At 39.3% G+C, this 21,310-nt stretch overlaps 1 protein-coding gene and 1 long non-coding RNA gene across 2 annotated transcripts in view; one reads left to right on the forward strand and one right to left on the reverse strand.

The window, feature by feature from the left end:
- Window positions 1-5,296, reverse strand: part of LOC141497235 (uncharacterized) — a 38,305-nt gene extending 33,009 nt beyond the window's left edge. Inside the window, exon 1 of the long non-coding RNA XR_012471254.1 lies at window positions 4,807-5,296. This is a non-coding gene — a long non-coding RNA (uncharacterized LOC141497235). The remainder of the gene's footprint in view (window positions 1-4,806) is intronic.
- On the forward strand, window positions 5,086-20,197 carry LOC141497148 (uncharacterized). The gene is made up of 5 exons (XM_074199795.1): window positions 5,086-5,233; window positions 6,780-6,836; window positions 10,736-10,931; window positions 12,227-12,322; window positions 17,510-20,197. Exons 1-5 carry the CDS (start codon window positions 5,225-5,227, stop codon window positions 18,421-18,423), a joined length of 1,272 nt encoding a protein of 423 aa, XP_074055896.1. The 5' UTR covers window positions 5,086-5,224; the 3' UTR covers window positions 18,424-20,197.
- The last annotated feature ends 1,113 nt before the right edge of the window (window positions 20,198-21,310 follow it).

Here is a 21,310-nt window from a genome sequence, read left to right on the forward strand (position 1 = left end):
TCTTGTGATTGGCTGGGCCATTCCCCACTTGCAATGGATTCCCTAAGGCTCCCCTCCACACCCTGTGAAGACCAACACCCTACATTTCTCACAGTGAGTAAAGAGGTGTGCACCCAAAACACATGAAGACTTCCCCTAGTAGAATGTGTAAATGAGAAGTTGTTCCAATGGTCAGGAAGGCAGCAGAAGTAGGTGCTGTGGAGCACTTAGAGTTTGGTTTGACATTACAGATGCCAACATCATCCACTGCCCCCTGAGCCATCCTCTGTCATCTCCACATCACTGGCCTCACATGACTCTAGAAGAGAGTGAGATTGAGGACTTTGCACATGTCTGCCTCACTTCAATTGATTAGCTAAGTCATTCACAGTCTTCAATGTAAACTATCCCTGTGACTGTCTAAAATGTTCTGCTGGTTCTGATCACTTCACTTGGCACCCGTTCAGGAAGGTATTTCCAAAGTGTTCTTTTCCTGAACTCAACCAGCTGGTCATTTCTTATGATCATATTCCATTATGCACTTACCACAATTTGTTCAGCTATTCTTAAATTGATGGGCATTCCCTCAATTTCCAGGTTTCTGTCATTCCAAAAAGAGTTGCAATAAATATCCTGGAATAAATGACTCCCTTTCCCTTTACTTTGACCTCTTGGGGATAGAGCCTTAGTACTGCTCTTGCTGGATTAAGGGCTATGCACAGTTTCATAGCCTTTAAGCATCATTCCAAATAACACTACTGAGTGATTGGATCTATTCACATCTCCCAGAGCATTTGGATATATTTTAATGGTCAAAAATTTACTAGAAAGGGTGTCTAGGTGGCGTAGTGGATAAAGCACGGGCCTTGGAGTCAGGAGTACCTGGGTTCAAATCTGATCTCAGACACCTAATAATTACCCTGCTGTGTGGCCTTGGGCAAGCCACTTAACCCCATTTGCCTTGCAAAAACCTAAAAACAAAAAAACAAAAAAAAAAAGAAAAAGAAAAAAGTTACTAGAGAGTATTTTATCTGAGGAATGATGGGCTCATTTCAGATTATAGTCATGGGATTGACGGCAAATGCCTTTAAGACATCTTCTCATTCTTGGATTTTATGAGTCATTTTGGAATCTCTCTCCTCTGACATATCATGAAAATCAGTATACTTAGCAAGGGAAACATTATGGAGACGAGGATGCAGAATTTGCCTTGGAATTAAGCATATAAGGATTGTAATCATGTCCTCTGATCTCACCACCTGTAAATAAGGGATTATCTTGCACCTTGGTAATCAGTATAGACTGGGCTTATGGTTTAAGCTTAAATATCTTCCTTCAGTTGCAGAGGTGGTGGTTAGAAGTAAAACACAAGCAAAAAGAGATAGACTAAAATTAGAAAGAGAGAGAGAAAGAGACAGAGAGAGACAGACAGACAGAGACAGAGAGTGAGACAGAGAGAGAGAGAGAGAGAGAGAGAGAGAGAGAGAGAGAGAGAGAGAGAGAGACATAGAGACAGAGACAGAGAAAGACAGAACAAATGAGGGAAAAATAGGACACATTGTTAGTAATCATAACTGTGAATGTGGAAGAGATGAGTTTATCCATAAAACAGAAGCCAATAGCAATGAGGATTATGTGTTGTTTGCAGCAGAGAGACATATAAAATAATGGTTAGAAGTTGGAGGAGAATCTATCATGCCTCAGCTGAAGTAAAAAAACAAAGCAAAATTAATAACAGGGGTATCAATCACAACTGCAGCCAAAGCCAAAACAAAAATAGATCTAGTTAAACAACAAAGGAAGGAAACTACTTCTTCCTAAAATGTATCCTAGCCAATGATGTAACATCAGTTGTATGGAGATAGGCTCCAACTGGTATAGTATCTAAAATTTTTAGAAGCCAAATCGTATTTGGAGGAAATAGACCAAAAAAACTATACTAGGGAAAGACCTCAACTTTCCCCCCTTCTCGGAAGTAAACAATTCTAAGAAAAACAAGCAAGAAAGAAGGTAAGGTGGTCAGCAGAACTTCAGCAAGTGAGATATGATATACTCTGGAGGAAAATGAATGGGCATAGGAAAAAACCCGCCTTGTTCATGGTACCTATACAAAAATTAGCCCTGCATCAGAACATACAAATCTCCCAATCAGGGGACAACTAAGTGGTGCATTGAATAAAGAGGTGATCCTGAAGTCTGAATGACTAAAATTCAAATCCAACCCCGGACACTTGATACTTACTAGCTGTGTGACCTTGGGCAAGTCACTTAACCCCTTTCCCTTACTAATAAATAAATAAATTGAAAAAAATGCTTTGCCAGTTAAAACCAAATATATTAAATGTATCCTTTTTAGATCATAATGAAATCAAAATTATATTCAATATGGGGCCACGTAAAGGTAGATTAAAATTTAATTGGATCCAAAATTGTCTAATACTAATGATTGAATGAACCAAAGAATAAATCATATAGTAAAATCAATAGTTTAAGAAAAGTGAATGACAACAATGAGAAAATATACTCAAAATTATTGATGAAGACCAAAAAACATTTAGAGGGGGAGTTTATGCTTTCATCAATAAAAAAGAGGGGAAAGCAGATCAAACAAGCGGGCATGCAACTAAAAAAACTGCAAAAAGAATAACATAAAAATCTCCGATTAAACACCAAGCTGGACATACTGAAAAATCAAGGAAGAGAGTAATAAATCTGAAAGAAAAAATATTGAGCTGAGAAATAAACCAAAAATGATCTTAATTTTTAAAAATAATTAAATTATTGGAATGTTTGATTATTTGTTGTTGTTTTTGTTGTTGTTTTTTAGGTTTTTGCAAGGCAGTGGGGTTAAGTGACTTGCCCAAGGCCACACAGCTAGGTCATTATTAAGTGTCTGAGACCAGATTTGAACCCAGGTCCTCCTGACTCCAGGGCCGGTGCTCTATCCACTGTGCCACCTAGCTGCCCCAGAATATTTGATTATTAAAAGAAAGACAAATAACCACTAATAAAGAAGAAATGAAAATAATTTTAGGAACTATTTTAACCAATTATGTGACCATAAACCTGACAGTCTCAGTTAAATGTATAAATATATACAAAAATACAATGTTATATATTAATAGATGATGAAATAGATTGTTAAAAGACCATCTTAAAAAAATAAATAGAATAAGTCTTCAATGAACTCGGTAAGGAAAAAATTCATTTCGGCCAAATGGATGCACAATAGAATTCCAACAAACTTATAAAAATAATTAAGTTGATTATTATGATTACTATTTGGAAAATTGGACAAAGAAAGAATACAAACAAATTGATATAATGCTACAAATATAATGGTGATTTATCAAGCTGAAAGAGCAAAACCAGAGGAAAAACCATATTAATACAAATATTGTTGCAATATTGATGCAAAAATTTTTTTTTAAAATACTAACAAGGAGATCAGAACAATATATAGCAAGAATCATACCGTATGACTATAAGGTCATACTGGGAATACAGGGTCTGGTTCAATCAAAGGGAAACACAGTTAACTGACCATATGAAGAATAAAACCAACTGAAATCAAATGATTGTCTCAATAGATGAAGAAAAATTTTTGATCAAAAAACACTATTTCCATTTTGAAAAATTCTAGAAAGCCTGGAATAAATGAAGCTTTCCTTAACATGTTAAGTTGTGGCTATCTAAAATTGCCACCAAGGGACAGCTAGGTGGAGCAGTGGACAGAGCACTGCCCTGGAGTCAGGAGGACCTGAGTTCCGATCCGACCTCAGACACTTAATAATTACCTAGTTATGAGACCTTGGGCAAGTCACTTAACCCCATTTGCCTTTGGAAAACCTAAAAAAAAGAGAGAGAGAGAGAGAGTAATGGGTCCAGTGGATCAGGCAACTCACATCCTGCACCAAAATAAGGTCAAAATGGACATAGGATTTAGACAGAAAGTGCAATACCATAGATACATTAATTGGCCAAGAAATACTCTGTTGGATCTATGGACACATTTATTAATGCAGAAAACTTTGAAAAACTTGCAGCAAATTTCTCTCAGAAAAATCTTATTACTCAAATGTGTGGAGAACGGAGTCAAAGCTCTAAGAATACAAGTCATTTCCCAGTTGGTAGACAGTCAGTGGATATAAACAAGCAGGTTTTGGATGAAGAATTAAAGCTCTCTAAGGTCTTGGGGAAAATGTAAGAAAAGAGTATGTTATAAATTGCAAAATAAATGGTTTTGACTCTATTAAATTTAAAAGTTGGGGGGGGGCAGCTAGGTGGCACAGTGGATGGAGCCCCAGCCCTGGAATCAGGAGGACCTGAGTTCAAATTTGGCCTCAGACACTTAATAATTGCTTAGCCGTGTGATCTTGAGCAAGTCACTTAACCCCACTGCCTTGCAAAAACCAAAAAAGAAGTGAAATAAGAAAATAGCTATATATAATTATTGCTGTCCTTCATAGTCGAGGAAAGCCATGACATCAGATGAATGACGACATAATTTACACGTCGTTTTCATTATAGTGAGGAAAGTCACGTAAACCCATTGCCTTGCAAAAGCTAAAACAACAAAAAACGTTTTTGCACTAATAAAATGAACGCCTCCTAAATCAGAAAGCAGAAACCTGGGAAGCAATCTTCACAAGGAGAAGTTCTGATAAAAGTCTCATTTCTAAAATATACAGAGAACGGCATCAAAGTTAGAAGATATCGTCCTTCACGATCAAGGAAACCCGTGACATCAAATGAAGGACGACAGGGTTTGCGCATCATTTTCATTATAGTGTGGGGAGTGTGGTGAAGAGACAGCCTGTTCCTTACCTTTTTCAGACCTGATCTCTCCCCATGGTCCAGGCCATCGCCAGAAGACCTGGATGCTGTGCTGTGGGAGTCCCTGGTCTCATGGATGTGAGTCGTTTCCGCATCAGTGAGGTGCCAGCCCTGCCTTCCAGAAGAAGGGTCACTGCAGTGGAATAGGGATTTCAGGTGATGGAGGGCAGGGTTTAGGGAGGAGAGGGTGTCAGGGGTCTGCAGTCCCCTGCCTGTGATTGGAGGATCTGAGGCCTCAGGCCTGCGCTGGGTGGTGCTTCTGGGACTAGGAGGGCCCTCCCAGAGAGGGCTGGCGGGAAGCAGGAAGTCTTTGAACTGAGAATGCTCTATTTTCCCTGGAGCTCCAATTTTTCTTTCTTCCCTGGGTGCCGAGCCCTCCCTACTTCCGGGAAACCTGTCCTGTGCTTGCATGTCGCAGGTAGGTGTGAGCCTGAGCCTCCCGGCCTCTGCCTCCCCTTCCCTCCCCCTGCTCCCCCCAGGTTTCCCGGCCTCTTCTGGCTGCTCTGGCCTTTAGCTCTCATTCTCCTCTAGTCCTCCGGGGCCTGGGGCGGCCCTTCCCTCTCAAGCCTGGCTTTCCCAGACTCTCCATGCAAGATTAGTCACACTTCCCCGACTTAAGACCTGGCCCACAGGAGTGCAGCAGCAGCACCCTTGCTAGCAGGAGCCAGGCGCCCGTTTTCCTGTCCTCATCTTCTGGTGAAGTTGGTTCGTCCCGCCCTCCAGAAGCCAGGTGGCTGGCCTCCCCGCCCCCAGAAGCCCACTTTGCACACCACTACCAAAGCTCTTTCCTGCCCCCCTTGGGCTGCTTCCGCCTCAGACCTCCCACCCGTGGCTCCCCATCTCCAGCCTCCCAGCTGGACTGAAGGACACAGTCCGTCTGCTCTCCCACACTGTCCCGTGCAGCCCTGGCCCTGCCAAGAGCTCTGGTAGAAGGTCCTGGCCCCCAGGCCCTCCTCCTTCCCTGCCTCCTCTCTGAGCCCACAGGTGAATGCTAGAGTCTGGCTCCCAGCCTCCAGCTTGCCTGCCCATTCCTCCCAACCTCAACTTCCCCGGCCGTGCTCCTGTCTGTTGGCCAGATAAAGTGTGCCAGCTGGGGGGGGGCGAGGAGCAGGTGGAGGGAGAGCCCCCGGGCACAGCCTGACCCCACTCCAACCCCTTCTGCCTCCTGGGCCTGGAGGGGGCTGGGCAGCGGAGGGGCTAGAAGGGAAGCATGAAGAGGAGGGAGGGAAATGGCCTTCCTTTTTCTATCCTCCTTGCCTAGCCTGACCCTCGCTGCGGCCTGCTGGCCTCCCCCCCAGGACAGGGCCTGGCCCTGGGAGCCTCCTGGGGACCCGGGCCCTTGGAAAGCCCTCTCCCCTCTGGGCTCCTCCCTCCCAGGTCAGGCTGCGGAGGCCCAAGGCCCGGCCCAAGCAGGTACCGGCTCAAATCCGGACCCCAAAGTAGGAGATAACAAGTTTTATTAACAAGATCCCAAACCAGTGGGGCCGCTAGGTGGCACCGTGCATAGAGCCCCGGCCCTGGAGGCAGGAGGACCTGGGTTCAGATCTGGCCTCAGACGCTTCATAATGACCTGGCTGTGTGGCCCTGGGCAAGCCACTTAGCCCCACTGCCTAGCAAAATCTAAAAAACAAAAAAAACAAAAAGATTCAAAACTAGCAATCACCCAGAGAGTGAGAACAAAGGCCGGCAGCCTGGGCCCACACAGAAGGGGAGCTTTCCCTGGCTCCAAGCTGGCTCCTGGGCATTAGAAAGGCAGAGAATTCCAACCTTTCCCTTTTGGTGTGAGTTCTTGTAGTAAAGGTTTTGGCCGTTAGTCTTGTGAGTTCACAAAATGTGTGTGTGTGTGTGTGTGTGTGTATGTGGGGTGGGGGGAGGTAGGACCCCAAGGGAGGGAAAGACCAAGCTAAGATAGAGGGACTTACTATAATGGTGTCATTTTGCTTAATTTGCTGCTACATACATAGGCAGCCTGGACTCTGAGGGAATGGGCCCTGGGAGCCTCAGCCAGCCCCCCACCTCAGGTGAGTACAGTCTGACCCCAGACTAGCCCCAGGGGAGCACCCCAATCCACTTCTATAGACTTGGGGCATGGGAGCTTGATAATGCCTTCCTTGGGGATGGTTTCTTTCCCAAAAAGTAATCATGAAACAGAAGCCAGGAGTCACGCCTCTGCCCTGCTCTCTTCTTCTGTGGTTTCAACTGATCCATGCGGCCCTCGGGATTTTCTGCACTGAGCCCCCCCACCTGAAATTGGTGCCCTCCCTGTCTGTTGTTAAGTTCTCCATGATTACAAGGAACTTGCAAGTTCTGCCACATCACGAATAATAACTTCCTAGACATCTGGGTGCTTCTCAGGTCCTTGTGCCTCAGGTCACACGGTGCTTCTCAGGATTCTCTTTTCCAATTTCTTTGTGGAAAATATATTTCCCAAATTTCAATTTTGAAACAATTTTGAAACACTTTTTCAACTTTTGAGTTCTCTGGTCTACCTCCCTCCCTCGTCACTACCCTCTCTGAAATGATAAATAATCTGGTGTGTATATGTATATATATATTCAAAATGGTTATATGTGTGCAATCATGTAAAACAATTTCTTTTAAGTCATTTTGTACGTAAGTCATCCTGCTTGCCATTTTTAGCACAATAATATTCCATCACACCCATATACCACAGTTATTTTTCCGTTCCCAATTGATGAGTATCTTCTCCTTTTCCAATTCTTAACCCCCACAAAAAGAGCTGCTAGAAATATTTTTGTACAAATCAATCATTTCCCCTTTCTTGAATGTCTTTAGGGACCTTAGGGATATTGCTAGGTCAAAGAGTGCACAATTTCTTGCAGTTTAGAGTTAGCTCCAAATTCCTCTTCAAGATGGCTAGGTACTGGGGCACCTAAGTGGAGCAGTGGATAGAGCACCGGCCCTGGAGTCAGGGGTAAGTACCTAGCTGTGTGGCCTTGGGCAAGCCACAATCCCATTGCCTTGAAAAATCTAAAAAAAAAAAAAAAGTTAAAAAAAAGATGGCTAGATACAATTATTGTATCCATTCTTCATGTCATTTATAATATCTTGGGTTTTTATAATAGAAAAAAAGTAACCTATTTGTTCAAGGTCATTCCTAAAACGATATTGCTATCATTGTATTCAGTATCCTCTTGCTTCCGCTCATTTCACTTCATTATTTTATGCAATCCTTTCCAGATTTTTCTAAAATCCTAGAGCTCATCACTTCACATAGCGCAGCAGGATTCCATCACAATTCATACACTACAACTTGTTTGGCCATTCCCCAATTGAGGGGCATCCCCGAAATTTCCAGGTCTTTCCCTTCACAAGAGAATTTTTATAAAATTTTAGCACAGATTGGGGTTTTCCTTTATGTTCAATCACCTTTGGAAATAGAAGTAATGGTGGTATTGTTGTGTCAAAGAATAAGGTAGATGTAAAATTGTTTGGACATAATTCCAAATTTCTCTCTAAAATCGCTGGACCGTTGGACAATATCAACAACGATGAATTAGTGTCCCCATTTTTCCAAATGCTCCCCAGTATTTGTCACTTTCCCCTTCTAGTCTTTTAGCTGATCTGATAGGCATAAAATGATGTCTCAAAGTTGTGTTCATTTGCATTTCTCTATAAGGATTTAGAGTATTTTATATGATTATAAACTATTTGAATTTTATCATTCGAAAACTGCCCACTTGCATCCTTGAACAATTTATCAATTGAGGGATGACTCATATTTTTATAGATTTCACAACGTTCTTTATTTTTTTATAGGAAACCTTCCTGATTAACAGTCTATAACAGTTGCCCTCCAATTTTCTGCTTTCCTTCAGATCCTGGCTATATTGGATTAATTTGTCCAGAAACTTTTTAATTTAATGTAATCATATTTATCCTTTTTATACCTAACTTTGCTCTCTCTCCCTTTTTAATTTACAAATTGTTTACCAATCCTTATGTCTGATAAGCAATATATTCTTTGGTCTTTTAATTTTCTTGTAGAAACTCTAAATATCTTGGTCATGTGTCCATTTTGACTTTGGTGTGAAATATTGATCCATGTCCAGTTTCTGCCAAAATGCTTTCCCCAAAAATTTGACCAAATAATGAATTCTTATCCCAAAATCTAAAGTCAACTCCATGGTTATTATGACTATTTCTACCATAATTTTTTTATCTACTCAATTCTGCTGATTTACCTTTCCATTTTTTTAGCAATATGGCATCATTTTGATAATTACTGCTTTATAATACAGACTCAAGGGGATACCTTGCTATACCAGCTTTCCTTATACTTTTTCATTATTTCTTTTAATAATCTCAATGTTCTTGTTTTTCCAAATGAGTTAAGATAATTTTACCTATTTCAGTAAAATATGCATTTGGCAATTTAATTGGGAGAGCATTGAATTTATAAATTATTTTGGAAAAAAATTACGTTTCTTATATTAGTCCTGTCAGTGTCATAAAGAACATCTTTTCAATTATTGAGACCTATTTTATTTGTTTAAAAAGTTTTTCCATAATTTTATTTAAAAAGTCCTAGGCTTATGTTAGCCTCCATATCCCCATTTATTGTAAGCTTTTATTGTTTGTCCTTCCTTCTCAAAGATGATCATGGTATCAGGGAGGAGATGTCATGACAAGCAAGTGAATTTGATTTTGACTGAGGGGGTGTTTTGCTAAGTTACCAGCCTTGATTTCTCTCCCATAGCCATCTGGCCCCAGTGACCAGATCTGAATCAGGATGACTGGATATGGTCCTTTATGTGAAGCAATCAGGATTAAATAAATGACTTACCCAGGGTCAAACAGTGAGTGCTAAGTATCTGATTCTGGAGTTGAACTCCAAGTCTTCCACAGTTGCTGCTCAATTCACTACATCACATAAGATCTAGAGTTATTTAAAATAGAGCATTTTTTATTAACTCTTCTCCCAGAGTTTTGTTCATGACATAAAGGAAAGCTGATGATTTATATAGATTTACTTTATATCCTGTTACTTTGAAAAGATATTCTTTTTTTGTTGTTGTTATTTTGTTTTTAGGGGGTTTTTTGGTTTGTTTTTTTGCAAGGCAGTGGGGTTAAGTGGCTTGCCCAAGGCCACTCAGGTAATTATTAAATGTCTGAGGCTTGATTTGAACTCAGGTACTCCTGACTTCAGGGCCAGTGCTCTATCCACTGCGCCACCTAGCCTCCCCCTGTTTTCAGGTTTTTGCAAGACAATGGTGTTGAGTGACTTGCCCAAGGCCATATAGCTAGGTCATTATTAAGTGTCTGAGGTCAGATTTGAACTCAGGGACTCCTGACTCCAAGGTTGATGCTCTATCCACTGTACCACATAGCTGCCCCAAGATATTCTTTTAATTGAATCTTTGGACTTTTCCAAGATTATCATCATAATGACAACATAAAAAACTTTTTTTAAAATCACCTCATTCCATATTCTGATTTTTTTTCTCAATTTTTGCTTGTTCTACCTTTATTTCTTGGTGATTTTCTATCAATTTGTGGAGAAAATCTTGAGAGCCTGGAAATTTCTGACTTCTACCATCATCATCCCAAACTTCACTCCTATGTGGTCTTATAAAGAAAAAATTTCCTATCACCCTTTCCCTTTCTCCTCCACAAAATCACTTACCATATCATAAATAGATAGCAAATTTTCTCCCTGATTACACATTGTAAGACATTTCACAGTTTTATTCTCATTGATCACATAAAATGCTTTCTCAAAATCCCATCAATTTCTTAATGACTGTGAGTCCTAGAGCTGACTCTACCTCTTATACAGGGTATGAACTCTGGGTAAATCCCTTTCTGTGCTTCAGTTTACTCCTGGAATTGATGAGGACTGAGCTCTTTAATTCTGAGGAGTCTTTCAATTCTCTATTTGATGATCTTGATGGTCTAGGAGTTGGTGACATTCAAGGATGTGGCTGTGGACTTCACCTCAGAGGAGTGGAGCCTCTTGGATCATCCTCAGAAGCAGTTGTACAAGGAGGTCATGCTGGAGAATGTTCAGAACCTGCTCTCTGTGGGTGAGGATGCTTCCCCGGTACCACCGAGTCTGCAATCAATGGAAACATCTTTATTCCCTTCTGTGGAAGGTTTGATCAATTTAGAGAGAGAAGGCTTGCTTGCCTGTAAAATATCTTTGCATTTTGGAGTAGGAGCCTGAGATTCTGCATCATTCCTCCTGAAGCTATTGCGTACCAGTTCTAGGTAGCTTCAGGACAAAGATATCATTTTGGAAGCATCTCTGATGTGGAACCAATCTCAGAGATAGTTCGGTTTATTATCTACCTGGGCACGAGGTTTGCCAGGCCAATCTCTGAACACTCTTCAGGCAGTTTTTCATTGCAAGTCTTACTCTGTCAGATGGGTCTAGCATTTGGAATATTTTCCTTTTCAATAAGTATCAATCCATAGCTTACAGCTCACAGTTTGCCATAGCACAGACAGTTTGGCCTTACTCTTCCTTCAGATTGCCCCCAAATTCTAGAACAGATAATAGGAAAAGAAGGGAAGAAAATAACCATTTGTTTTCAACTGTTGTTGGCCAACTTCTATGTCTTTACAATATATCACTTCACCCTGATAACAACTTTTCAAGTTAGACCATATAATTATCCCCATTTTGATAATTGAGGAAACTGAGGCAAATAGAGGTTAAATGTTTGTCTAGGGACCCATAGCTAGTAACTGTCTAAGGTTGGATTTAGCCTCTGGCTTTCCTCACTTGAGGTCCAGGGCTCTCCTCACTGCACTTTCAGTTGCCTCTAATTTCACAATAATGGAAAAGGTGTGATGAGTTTATCCTGTGAAGAAGGTTCTCCAAGATTGAATTTCCTGATTCCAACCTGGTTGCATAGCATCCTTTTCTACCTCTCCCCAGAACTCAAAATAAATGCTCTGTCCTTCAGGAGTCCCAGGGACCACCCTGTAGGTCCTTCTTACATGCTTCAAGAATTGTCAAAAACAATAGACAGGCCAAGAAAGAGAACTAGATCAAGAAGGGTTTCTCAAATTTGCCAGCAGGGGAATCTCAACTGAAGAGGCAAAGACTCTCCAGAGCAATAGTAAATGGGTTTCTGCATGTTTCTATGAGTGAGTCTCAGGGAGGCAACAGGAGAAAGCTGGTTCCTCAAGGTTCCTGTTTCTGGGATTCAAAAACTGGTCTTAAAAACCCTTTTGAACTTGAGTTGGGTTTGGCCATTTTCTACAGCATATGTCCTATTGGGACTTTTGCATTACAGGCACTAATGGTTGAGGACAGATTCCTATGTACTAACAGAATGAGGTGGTTCTCAAAATGTGGCAACTCTATTTACACTCCTTTCCAAAAAAAATAAACCTAAATTTCAAGTTTCTTTTCATCTCATTCCTAATTGATTCTTCCCAGGAATTCCAGTTACCAAACAAGATGTGATCTCTTATTCTGAACAAAAGGAAGCTCCATGGATGCTGCAGGAAGAAGACCTGAGGACCTACTGTCCAGGTGAGTGAGGTGAAGCAGTAAGTCGATGAGAGCCCTGATTACAGGAGACTTCTGTGTGTTATTATTGAACCCGTGCTAACCTTTGGAGACGTGAAGTCCTGCTTTGGGATTTTTTTCAGTTATTTCATAGCAGGGCCATCTTGGGCCTGTCACTAAACCTCTGACTTTAGTTTCTTCATCTGCAATATGAAGGAGTTGGATTCCATGGCTTATTCAGCTCCAGGAGTCAATCGATGATGCTAAAAGTAGGCATTTTGAATTTGGGGGCAGGGACTTCTTCTGAAAATACAAAAGGGGCTTAGATTATCCCAACTGAACTCTTTCCTAGACTTTCTTCAAATCAGCAAACATCTAAGCACCTATGATGTTCCAGGCCCTGTGCAAAGCACCAAGGACATAAATAGAGACAAGAAACTTTTATCTGCTCCCTTGTCTGTTGGGGAATGAGAACAGTCCAGCAACTATGTAGAAACTCACTATGGACAAGATACATTGGAGCAAATCTAGTGAGATTAGACCATCATTTTTGTTGTTGTTTTAGTGGGCAAGTTTAGTGACTTGGCCAATATCATAAAACTAGAAAGTATCAGTCCTCTGATTCTGGATTTGAACTCAGTTTCTCCTGATTCTGGGACCTGTCCTCTATCCACTTCACTACCTAACCACCCCTAATTTAAGTAGAACTAGTAAAGTCTTATCATAGAAGGTGATCTCTAGGTAGGCCATCAGGGGAACCAGGAGAGCATTCTAGGCAACAGAAATGGCAAGGGAAACCCAGAGTCTAGAAGTGGATCCTGTTCCCTGAAGAGAAGGGAGGCCCACATCACTGAGCTGTAGCCTATATGGTGGGAATAGGGTGAAAGAAGGTTGGCAGAGTTGGAGACAGATTGGTGATTCAGTGCTTTAAAAGCTGTAGATAGGATTTTTTATTTGATCCTTTTGCTTTGGAATATTGTTGAGTGGGTGGTAACATGCTCAAAGGAGAGCTTTGGAAAGAATTTGCCACTGGCTGGAGGAGTGATAGGACTGGGGCAGCTGGACCATCAGGCTCTTACAAACATCTCAGCTGTGAGAATGTCAAGGGTCCGAACCAAGACAAGGACAATGTTGAAAGAGAAACAGATAGATGTGAAAGAAGGCAGAGAGGAAAAATCAAGAGGAGTTTGATTCAGATTGTATGTTTGTGTGTCAGGAGAGGGAATGTGTGGGAGCTAATGAGAAGGACATGGGACTTCATTTCTGAGCCTGGACTTTTGGGAGCTGCCTTTGATACAGCATTAAGAATATAAGAAGGGACAGCTAGGTGGCACAGTGGATAAAGCACCAGCCTTGGAGTTAGGAGGACCTGAGTTCAAATCCAGCCTCAGACACTAATTACCTAGCTATGTGACTTTGGGTGAGTCACTTAGCCCCATTGCCTTAAATTTAAAAAAAAAAAAGAATATAAGAAGATGGGAAGTTTGGGGCTAAAGAATGGTTTTCCCTATGGATGTGGTAGCACCAGAAGAGAGTAATGCCACTCATATCTAGAGAAGCGAAGATAAACAAAAGTGCCAAAGACTGCAGAGAAGTCAAGACCTATTAGGATTAGGGGATGACCTTTCAAATTAAGCGATTTTGTGGTTATTTGTAATTTTTGAGAGATGGGATTCAGTCAAATAATGAAATCAGGAGCTAGACTGCAAAGAGTTTCTTTTTTCCTTTTTTTTTCTTGACCATTATAATTACCCAAATTGAATATAAAGGGCAAATGAAAAAGATGTTATTTAAATATAGAGAAGAAACTGATAAATAGAAAATTTTATAAAATCATTTTTTATAGAAATAGGGCAATTGAAGGGTTGAAATGGGATTATGTGTATGAGTAAAGGGATTTTCTTTATCAAGGAAAAATAATTTAGCCATCTGATCTAGAGGTCAAAAAGGAGAAGAAAGTTTATCTTATTCATTTGAGAGGAGAAGTATAAGATGACCCTTGATAAATATCCAGTGTTTTTCAGTGGTAGGGGTGGTAGAAGCAAGCTTTTAATAGGGTGGTGGGGTGGGTAGAAGGAATTCAAAGATCTGGAAGAAGTGCTGTAAAACACCTTCTACTTTAGTTGCTATGCTAAACCATGAGGCTAGGATGTTTTTTATGGGATAATGGGGTTAAGTGACTTGTCCAAAGTAATACAGCTGGTAAGTTTGAAATGTCTGAGACTAGGTTTGAACTCTGGTCCTCCTGACTCAAGGGCAGATGCTCTATCCACTGCGTCACCCAGCTGCCCCTATGTCAGCTGTCATAGAGCCTAGAATCTAGTTTCCCAAGAAAAGTTATGTACAGAAAAGGACATGTTCATGAATAGACATTCATGTAGAGAAATTGGAAATAAGGGTTTACAAGGGGGAGGATAATAATCATTTAAGAAGGAGAGAAGACGTGGGGAGGAAATAATCACAATATAAACAATTGGTTAGCATTTTTACAGTACCTACTGCAGAAATATTCTCATTTTATCCTCAGAAGTGAGTGCTATCATGCCCATTTTACAGACAGAGAAACTGAGGCAAGCAGAGGTCCTATGACTTTCCTAGAGTCAGGACTAGCTGTTTCTGACTTGGGACAGGAACTGGGATCTTCATGATTCAAGGTCCTGCATGCTCTCCAATGCAACATCAGTTGTATTCTGATTTTTAAAGAGAAAATGGTGAAAATCTTCACAAATAAATGAGGGGGGGAATGGATAGAAAATTGCTCCTATTGAGGGATACATTTTCTTAAGCTCAAATTCGTCACAATTAATTGCTTGCTTACTGATAAAAAGATTTATTTTTCTATTGGCTAGATAAGTAGCATATTTGGCCAATGTATTTGCAGGCCAATTGCAAATATCTTGTTTGTTTTATATATATGTGTGTGTGTGTACATATATATATATATATAAATATAAATATATATATATATATATATAACATTTACACACAAAACAACAATTATATCTATTTCACTCCTATTTTCTTTCTGACTTTTAAAGATTATATGATGAAAATATTCATACATATGAGGTGGAAATGAACATAGTACCAGACATGCTCCCTCTGAGGGATGAAAATCCATCATTTCAAACTTTCCAACCACTCCAAGTGAATGACTAATTAAAATGTTTTATTTTCTGTTGGTTCATGACAAGCAGTGGACTTATAAATGAATGTAGTATTGGATGTGCTCCCTATAAGGGATGGAAATCCATTTTTTAAAGCTCTCAGACCTCAAAGTGAATGACTTGCTTTTAAAATGATTTATTTATCTGTTGGCTCATGAAAAGCAGTAGACTTGAGAAATGTATATGTGGGTCAATTGCAAATATTGTTTCATAAAAATATCATTTTTTTTACAAAACAACTTGGAAAGAATAGAATTATTCCTTTAAGTTTTGTTTTTCTACTACTGATAAACTGGCTACCCTTTCCCTGAAACTCTACTGAAGGATTAATTCATATGCCAACTAATTCCTTTATGAATTCTCACATAGAAGAGTTATATAAACAGAGGATAAATTCCACCTAGAAAACCACCTTAGTATTTCAATGGGCATCACATTAAGGTCTTTTTCATAGGAAAATTGTGGAGGGCCATAGTTTTCCTGATGGCCTCTCCTGTGCATGTCTAGGACCATGGTTTTCCATTAGTCTGCCATTACTCCTGCAAGTTTGCACACTCAAGTGATTTTGATCTGGTGAGTACAGGTTTGATAAGATGCGATTACAAGGTCAATTGGAAATGAGAATATTCTTCTGAAGTGAAGATAGCCATTGAGGGTCTTTGCATGACTGTGAGCAGTTGCACATAAATGTTCAACCTTCCTGGAAATTTAGAAATAATTTGGTATAATTGAGACTGTAAAAGGAAATGGGGGCAGCTAGGTGGCGTAGTGGATAGAGCACCGGCCCTGGAGTCAGGAGTACCTGAGTTCAAATCTGGCCTCAGACACTTAATAATTACCTGGTTATATGGCCTTGGGCAAGCCACTTAACCCCATTGCCTTGCAAAAAAAAAAAAACACCTAAAAAATAAAAATAAAAAAAAAGAAATGATGCATAAAACAGAGTTTGGTATGATCACCACATAATCACTAAGAAGCAGTGTCTTCATGCTCATAATAGTTTGGAATCACTGTAGAAACAAATCTATTAAGGTTCAAATAAACAGACTTGTCACAGAGGACAAATACCTCTGTAGCCCAACTGAACAGTTACTGCTTCAATTACCATTAACAAGTTTTTAACTCGTATCCCTTGGATCATTGTGTCTCAGTCCTTCAAGAGATGCGTGACCCTCCAAAGGGAAAGAGTTGCAGGGCGGCTAGGTGGTGCAGTGGATAAAGCACCGGTCCTGGAGTCGGAAGTACCTGAGTTCAAAGGGAAAGAGTTGCAAGAGGACTAATTGTGAAGCACACTGTCAACTTCCTTACAAAAAGATACTTACCTCTATTCCTCCAGGAGGCACATTTTCAGATATAGGATATCCCATGCATTTTTTAAGTTGTGCTTTTTAGAAGATTTCACTTTTACTTTAGGAGCAGGGACATTTAAAGATTTTTTTTTAAAAAGAAAGATGTCGTGGTTATCCTGGCATATGCTTGGGGTAAATACCAAAAACAATGTCTATATTCTGCATGGGACCTCAGATACTGAAACAGAAAAAAAAAAAAAAAAGATTAAACGTGATCACCAGGGAGGGTGGTTCATGAAATAATTTGAATACTTAATATTTTTGCAACATATGTCCTTGTGGTTAGAATGAAAGACTTGAAAATGCAGATAATGAAAGAACAATGGAAAGACCCAAAGGTGGATTCAATTTGTTGAGCATTTTGAACAGAGCATGCCCATCTTGTGTTCTAGTGTCAGCTGCTGGGATGTGGGTCAAGTCCTGAGGCTATTCTGAGCCCATGGCCCAAGCTTAAGTGTCATGAGAATGCTGACACTGCTGGCGTCACCCGTTTATTGTTGTTATCCACCTTGATATTGTGTATAACCCTTCTTTGGATGTGAGCCACTGGCATCTAAATGACTGATTCTGCCCACATAAGGTTGAAGTTGGTTTTTTCTTTCCCTGGGGAAATGAAAAGTAAATGAATGTAGATTCTACCAATGGTGGGAAGGGACTAGAACTCTGTAGTGTCTGAACGTTTTTGTTTCTTTCAGAAAAAATGATCAGACTTGAAATGAAGACTACTGGAAAGCTGAGCCTTTCTGTGGAAGAAACTCACAAGCAAAGAGTCATAAATGACAGTCCTCGTGACTTCACATGGAGAGAATACTGTGCTGCACTCGCGAGAATTCAAATTAGAGTGAAACCTTATGAATGTTATCAATGTGGAAAGACTTTTGCTCATAGATATGCTTTTATTGAACATCAGAGAATCCACACTGGAGAGAAACCTTATGAATGCAGTCAGTGTGGAAGGGCTTTTACTCAGAAAGCCCAACTTAATGCACATCAGAGAATTCACACTGGAGAGAAACCTTATGAATGTAATCAGTGTGGTAAAGCTTTTCCATGGAAGCAAAGTCTTACTTTACATCAGAGAATCCACACTGGAGAGAAACCTTATGAGTGTAATAAATGTGAAAAAGCTTTCATCGCAAAGAGTCATCTTAATACACATCAGAGAATCCACCTTGGACTGAAACCTTTTGAATGTAATCAATGTGGAAAGGCTTTTACATGGAAACACAATCTTACTGCACATCAGAGAATCCACACAGGAGAGAGACCTTATGAATGTAATCAGTGTGGAAAGGCTTTTACTCAGAGCATTGGTCTTATTGATCATCACAGAATCCACACTGGAGAGAGATTATACAAATGTAATCAATGTGAAAAGGCCTTTATTCGGAGGCCCTGTCTTACTGCCCATGAGAGAATTCACACTGGAGAAAGACCTTATGAATGTAATCAATGTGGAAAGACTTTTGCAAGGAAGGAGACTCTTACTTTACATCAGAGAATCCACACTGGAAAGAAACCTTATGAATGTGATCAATGTGGAAAGATTTTTTCTTGGAGGGCAGGTCTTAGGAAACATCAGAGAATCCACACTGAAGAGAAACCTTAGGAATATAATCACTGGAAAGGCTCTTAGAGGAAGGGCCCATCTTACTGTCCATCAGAGAATTCACACTGGAGAGAAATGTTAAGAATGTCACCAATGTGAAAAGGTTTTTACTCAGAGGCAACTTCTTACTATACAGCAGAACAATGTTTTAGATTGAAAGCAAACAAGATTGCCATATGACATTAATTCTGTTCAATGCATTTTTTTTAAAAATATATTTTATTTATTTACTTTTTCCAATTGAAGGGATGAACTGGTCCTTCCCTACCAATGCAGGGATCTCTCCAAGGTCCTCTCAACCCTGTGGTAGGTATAGTAAAGGTGGGATTCCCAGAGTCAGATTGGGCAATGGGTTAGGTTCTTGTTGATGTCCTCTACAGCAAACAGGATGGTCAGGGCTTGTGGGTAATTTTTGTATAGCCACCTAAAGCAAAGAGAAAAAGAAATGGTTAAGAAAGACTGTAAAAAGAATTCTTTTAAAAAAGGAAAATTTTTAAAGGTAAAGTAGCCATCTATGTCTTTAACCAAATCATTGATCAAAATGATAAAGAACCCTGCATCAAGCAAATATCCAAAAAAGCAAATCCCAAGACTCTTCTTCCAAGTAATTGTCTTTTTTTTTTCTTCTGCCGTTTACCCAGGTCTGCATGTACCTATCATCCAATGCACATTCCTTTGTCTTGTCCTTAATGTTTTATAAATATGCATAATTATTACAAATTTATTTTGTCTTGTTTTTATGGTTACCTAAGTTTTTAATAATACAATAATATGAAAGAGTATATCAAAGTGGGCTCAAATATTGTTGAACTCTCATTTAACTGGGCAAAAAAAAATTTTGATCTGGCATGACTTGTTCTTGAAAATTCATGACTATTTTTCTAGATGAACAATTACTGAGTTTAATTTTGCGGTCATAATAATTATATAATATTTTATAGCACTATATGGATCATGCTTCAAATTCATTCTTTCAATCTTCACGACAATATGAAAGAACATTGTAATGCTTATGTCCCCACTTCCTGAATGACTGCCTAGACCTCAGAATTCATCTTCACCCTTACTGAGATATCCCCTTTTTCTCTTTACTATTGCAACCCGAACCCTGCTTGTGGGTTCCCGACTCACATACGATAGCTATTTCATTTATCTTTGTCAGAATATGATTTCCACATGTTCTGGTCATCTCCTTCCCATGTGGTATGCATTATATCTTTAACTTCCCATTACATGTTGGTGTTTTATTAGTGTATACTCCTTTTGGGCATAATCTATCACTTACGTCCCTAGAAATTAGCAGAATGCCGTTAACATAGTGATGTGTTTGGTTTGTCAGTCTAGGATTGACCACCAATTGACTAATCAACTACAAAGTCTTCACTGTCCAAATTTTTTAAAGTGAATTGGAGATCCATACAAATGACATATTACAGGAATATAAAAGGAGACATTCTAATGTTAAAATAAAGCCTCTTTAAGCAATCAGAGCATTTTCATAAAAAGAGATGGAAAGATTCATGTGGGGTATTTCTGGTAGGGGAAGGACTCATTGGAAAATGCACTTATTTCTGTTACTTAAATGTTCTAACTCATCCACTAAAGGTCTGACAATCCACTAAGTTTTCTCTTATGGTCAGAAACAACAGATGAAAGTCATATTAGTCATCCTGAAGCAACAATTGCAATGGTAACTGGTTTATGTCTGAAATGCATTCTCTATCACTATTTTTTGGAGGGGAGGGGTCAGTTTTCTGATATTGTGTAAGATGTCCTCAAATTTTTAATGTAGTTTTATGAGATAGAAGTTATTAACTGAGCTTTGGCTTTTGAGATATCCTACATGATTTCAAATATCATTTTATGATAGGAATGAACACCTCTAGCTCTGGCCCTTTTAACTGAAATCCTTACCATGAATAATTCTAAAATAGTTCAAAATTATATTTTAATCTAGAATAATTTTTCCTTAAATTTATTTCTTATATTTTATATTCCAAACTGTCCCCTTTTCCTCTTGCTTTCCCCATCCTGAACTATTGAACACACATGTGTGTGTGTGTGCATACACGTATACACCTAACTATGCTATGCATAATTCTATTTATCAATTTGGATATTTATAATACTGAGAATTTTTTATTTGTTCACAGCTATTCTTTGAACAAGATCACACTGTTCCTGTGCTCAGTGTTCTCCTGGTTCCATTCATTTCAATTTTCATTATTTCATGGAAGTCTTTTCTGTGTTTTTTCTTACAGAAAAACATTTCCCCAAATTTCCAAAATTGGCAATGAGAAGAAAACAAGGATATATAGCATGTGAGAAATTTTTCATTGTGGACAAAGATCTCAGACACATAGCTTCTGTATAAATCAATCTCTTGTTTCCAATAATTTCTAAATGTGAGTTATAGATGAACAGACTCCTATTGAGAAAATTAAAATTGTGAGTTTCCCAGGAAGTAATAAAATGGCATATGGTAGACATGATTGGTTACTCTATGATGGATCTTATAGAAGAGGCATAAAATCATCATCATTATCTTTTTAACCCTTCCCCCATTCAATATTTCCCTATTTTTCTTCACAACCTGAAAGTCATCTTTAAATTCTTATTTATTTCCTCTTACGCCAAATGACCAATTAATTGCCAAATTATTATATGATAAAATGACAATTTAACCTAAATAATTATGCTTAATCCATTACACACTGATCAAATTATAAAAAGGAAAATATAGAGCTAGAAAAATAATTTTTAAAATCATCTGAAAGAACAAAAAATCATGGGAATTCATGGGGAAAAATGTGAAGAAAGATGACAAGACAGATCAGATTTCATGCTGTAGTATAAAGCTATAATCAAATAGTGTGTTACTAAGGAA

This window comes from Macrotis lagotis, chromosome X (assembly GCF_037893015.1).
Source record: "Macrotis lagotis isolate mMagLag1 chromosome X, bilby.v1.9.chrom.fasta, whole genome shotgun sequence".
Classification (NCBI taxonomy): Eukaryota; Metazoa; Chordata; class Mammalia; order Peramelemorphia; family Peramelidae; genus Macrotis; species Macrotis lagotis.